At 34.1% G+C, this 4230-nt stretch overlaps 1 protein-coding gene across 1 annotated transcript; it reads right to left on the bottom strand.

The window, feature by feature from the left end:
• Positions 1 to 944: 944 nt before the first annotated feature.
• LOC113759526 (transcription factor bHLH118-like) lies at positions 945 to 2124 on the bottom strand. The gene is made up of 3 exons (XM_027302101.1): positions 1741 to 2124; positions 1135 to 1485; positions 945 to 1043 (listed from the first exon to the last, which is right to left on the bottom strand). Exons 1-3 carry the CDS (start codon positions 2122 to 2124, stop codon positions 945 to 947), a joined length of 834 nt encoding a protein of 277 aa, XP_027157902.1.
• Between the last annotated feature and the right edge of the window lie 2106 nt (positions 2125 to 4230).

Genomic DNA, 4230 nt, shown 5'->3' on the forward strand with positions numbered 1-4230 from the left:
ATGCCATTAAACTGATGACAACAAAGCATGGAATTTATGACGTTAAAGTATTAGAAAGGCATACTGAACAAAGTGGTTCATCAGCAACAACCTTAATAGTTAACAGAGCCAACATATATATATATATATATATATATATATATATCTGTACACCAATTTTATGCTTTCAACATTTGTTGTAAACTAGCTTGGTAAGGACGCAAAGCTGCTTACAAGGGAATGGCCATAGTAAGTTATGGAAAAGAGAAAAACATGAATTAAGCTGTACCAAATCATGAGCCCAATTTCAAGTTTGACCAAGCTTCTTTAAACTTACTAAACATGTAGATGTAGGAAAGTTGCTAAACATAAATGTGGAATGTGTAATGATACTTTTTCTAGCTTATCTGCAAATTGTAGCTAATAGTCAATTTTTCAGGAAAGTCTATCCTGCTTGAAAACCCCAATATTTTCATGACATTGCACCAGTATACAAAGGAAGGCAATAGCTGAAGGTTATATAAAAAGATGGATACTTATATGCTGCAGTGAATTACAACTTCAACTAAGTAGGAGAAGAGAGTTCCAATACACTTTTTTATTATAGGTGACTTTAAGCTTATTGGCAATATAGAAAGTTGTACCTTGCAATATGTTGTCCATATTTTGTGCTTGTATATTCAACAAGCACAAAATTTTGTTATTTTCTTCAGTTCGTTTTCTATCCTAAAATGTGTAATCCACTCGACATACTTGCCTTTAAGTTCGTTAATGCTGATATTCAACATTTCATCTCCCCTCGTGATCAACAAGTCCCATTAAGCAGATAGAATTTCTTAGTTGTCTTTTTGTCAAACTTTAACAAGTGTATATACATGCACAAAGCAAATACACTGACTGACAATAACTTTCAGAAACCTGCATCTCTTGAAACCTTTTAATTTCTGTTGTTCATGTGAACAGTCTCAATTCCTGTATTGCTCTAGGACTTTTAAGTCTTTCCCAGTCACGACATTTTTCGTCAGCTTTTCTTGCAGACAAATTAGATCAACATCTGCATTGGCCTGCAAGAACATGAGGGCGAAACAGTGAGCAACAAGGTGGCGAACCAGATATTGCTGTGAAACTTATATAACTAATTCATCACAATTGTACCTCAGTTTGGATTGTGTAAAGAAATTCCTCATTGACTTTGGTGCAGACACAGCTAACAACAGCAAGACCTTCATCAAGCAGCACATCCAGTATCTTTGATAGAGGAAACCATTTAGTATCTGCCAAGTAATTCTTCATCAGAATCTCAATTCCACCACCCGAGCATTGCCTGAGTGTGAACTTAATAGCAGAAGAGTTCGTTTCCTCAACAATTTTGACGTCCAGATTGCTCGATCCAGCCATTAAATTTATTTGCTTATCCCTTTTTACTTCCAATTCCCTAATGTTCTTCTCCATGTGTTTTATATGATTCACTGCATCAAGAAGATGATCCGAAGCGGAACCCTTTGTCTGAAAAAAAGGAAAAAATCAATAGATCTTCAAATCTTACAGTTCTAAAAACCAGCAAAAAAAAGTACAAATGAGTCAACAATGTATTTTGTTGGGCGGGAAAAAGGAATATGTGTAGAAGGGTTGTAAAAGGCGAAATTTTGAGTAACATCTCACCAAAGAATGGGAATCGAAAACTAGATATCTGTACTTCTGATTATGCATAAAAATTGAGAATTCACCAATTGATTGAATTAGCAAGTCCAGCTTCATCACCTTTTTACATTCAAGAGGCAGTAGATTTCTGAGAGAAGCATAAAGCTCCGCCATTTCTAGCCTCCTTCGGCGCTCGATATCTCTATGATAGGCTTTTTTCTGCTTGCTCTCATCAGGGTTCTTCCCAGAGTCATGATTATCAGGTCGAATAGCTGATGATGCCTTTGTCTGCCTTTTCGGGGCCGTGTTGATATTGTTCCTGATGATGATCTCCTCAGTCTTTTCTTGACGTGAAGCAAGCGAAGATGCAACCACCTGATTTTGCAGATCTTGATGAGGGATTGCGGGTTCTAGGTCGGGATGAACTGTTGAGATTGGCAAATATTCAAAAAGCATTGGATCATCTTGCAGTAAAGGAATCAAATTATAAGTAAAGTCATCCATGTTAAGACAACTGCTTTCTTAGAATGATATCTTATGATATGATTAAGCTACCAAACCAGGATACATTTGTTAGGGTAATTCATACTATTAGATCTCTTAAATGGTAAGAAGAATCTCGGATTCCTGCAATTTTTTCATAAAGAAATAGAAATCAGGACTGAGTATTGTCCTTCTCTCACCTGCCATTCTTTTTCTTTAAAGCTTGCTTGGTTCGTGGACAGCTTAGTTTACACCCTGGAGTCCAACTTCTCACCTACAATCATATTAAACAAAACGTGGTATTAAACTATCATTATTCAACTTTGATTGAATCACACGTAAACTTTCCTCTAAAAACGAAAATGACACGTAAACTTGACCTAATAATGCAAGAAGTGCATTGTTCGAATTTCATTTTTTTTTATTAACTTTTTTGAAGTTTTCTTCTATCAGCAAAGGAGTTGGGGACCATGGTTAGGGTCGTTTTGCAATAGTGTACTTGGATAAATGATTCATTATAAAGATATATGGGTGTTGGTTAAGGGGTTAATCCTTTTTGTCCTTTTTTTTTTTGTTGAATTTTACTGCTTGGTGAACTTTTTACTGGTGTTCTCTTTATTGCAATGTGAAATCTTACTATGTAACAAATGATTAGCCCGTATTTGGTCGACCAAAGATTGATTTTTCACATCAGAAATGGATTTCCAGGTTAAAAAAGGGGGAAAAAAAAAGAAAGAAAGAAAGAAGAAGGACCCTTCTTTATCTATCTTGAATTTGGAAGTAAGTATTGAGGTTTCTAACGATGAACTGTTTGAGAAAATTAGTATAACAAAAAATATATACATATTTTAAAGCATGTGTTTACTATCTTTAACGTGTTGTTTGTCCATTCTTAGTAAAAGCAAATTATCTCTAAGTTGCTACAGAGTCATAAGATGACAAAAAAAAAAAAATTTTACTTTTTTTTTTCGAAGTCTATAGAATTAGTGTTTGACATTTTTGTACTTATAGAGAAGAATGTGGTGCAAAAAAAGACAGGTTATAATTGACAAACTATTTTGACCTTTTTCCTTAAACAGAGATGTCTATTTAAATTAAGAGTCCCACTCACGTTACAATTTGAGTTTGAAACTCAAAGACGCCTGTAATGCCGATTTTCTTGATCTTGCAAAAATAGTGTGGTATGTACATGAAATTACAAACACAGTGTCTCATTAGTTAGAACTAATCATTTCTAATTATAATTAGAAATATCCTTTTCTATCAAATAGGAAGGGCTGTAGCACAAAATGTATTTCTAAGTAATTGCCCCGTAGATCCTATATCTATCTATATGAAAAAGAAATTATATATATAACAAAGGAGATTCTTATTTGTACAAATGATACTTCAAACTTGGAACGAGCATGAAGAAATTAACGATATTTCTTTATCTTTTGATCATTAGAAAGAATTCTATTAGGATATTATGGGTGTGTTTGGATTAAGAAGATTTGAAGTAAAATAATTTACTTCACAAATTCCAATCATCTTTTTATTTCACATACATCACATTACAAAAAGTGTTACAATAATTATCTCAAATAAATCATCCAAATAAACTCGTATCCAAACAACCTCAATATTGTGTGAAAATATGATTTCTTTTATTCTCTCTTGAGAATTGGGGGATTTTTATTAGGTGGGTTCAAAAAGATTCCTATTTAAAGCATCAAATCTCCTCTATTATCTCAATTAAGAGGGGTCAGTGGAAGGACAGGTTCAAAATCACGATCAATGCCCTTTTCAAATTCCGCTACAGCTGCACGAGCCCTTCCCGAGACATGGAAGAAATCTTTTTTCTTCACCAATTTACCATCTCATTCCTCATCTAGAGTTTAGACTTTGTAACTTAGTAGTCAATGCCTCAAAAATAGTGAATGGGAAAAAGTAATAGGAAAGGAGGAGAGAGGCGGAGATGAAATTAAAGGGACTTAAGAGAAGATGGGAAGAAGAACAATAGGAACTCTGATAGAATGCTTTTACTCAGATGAGCAGGTAGCCATCTCACCTAAGATAAATCATGTGGTCATAAATTGTTTGTAACTCCTCTCAAAGATATTTTTCTAGCAGCTGCTCAATCCATAT

This window comes from Coffea eugenioides, chromosome 2 (assembly GCF_003713205.1).
Source record: "Coffea eugenioides isolate CCC68of chromosome 2, Ceug_1.0, whole genome shotgun sequence".
Lineage (NCBI taxonomy): Eukaryota > Viridiplantae > Streptophyta > Magnoliopsida > Gentianales > Rubiaceae > Coffea > Coffea eugenioides.

Bases quoted from the DNA above. Each gene is read 5' to 3' on its own strand.
- LOC113759526 (XM_027302101.1), bottom strand. From the start codon at position 2,124: ATGGATGACTTTACTTATAATTTGATTCCTTTACTGCAAGATGATCCA. The intron at 1,486-1,740 runs GTGATGAAGCTG...CCTTTTTTTCAG, and splicing joins TGCCTCTTGAATGTAAAAAG to ACAAAGGGTTCCGCTTCGGA. The intron at 1,044-1,134 runs GTACAATTGTGA...ATGTTCTTGCAG, and splicing joins TTTACACAATCCAAACTGAG to GCCAATGCAGATGTTGATCT.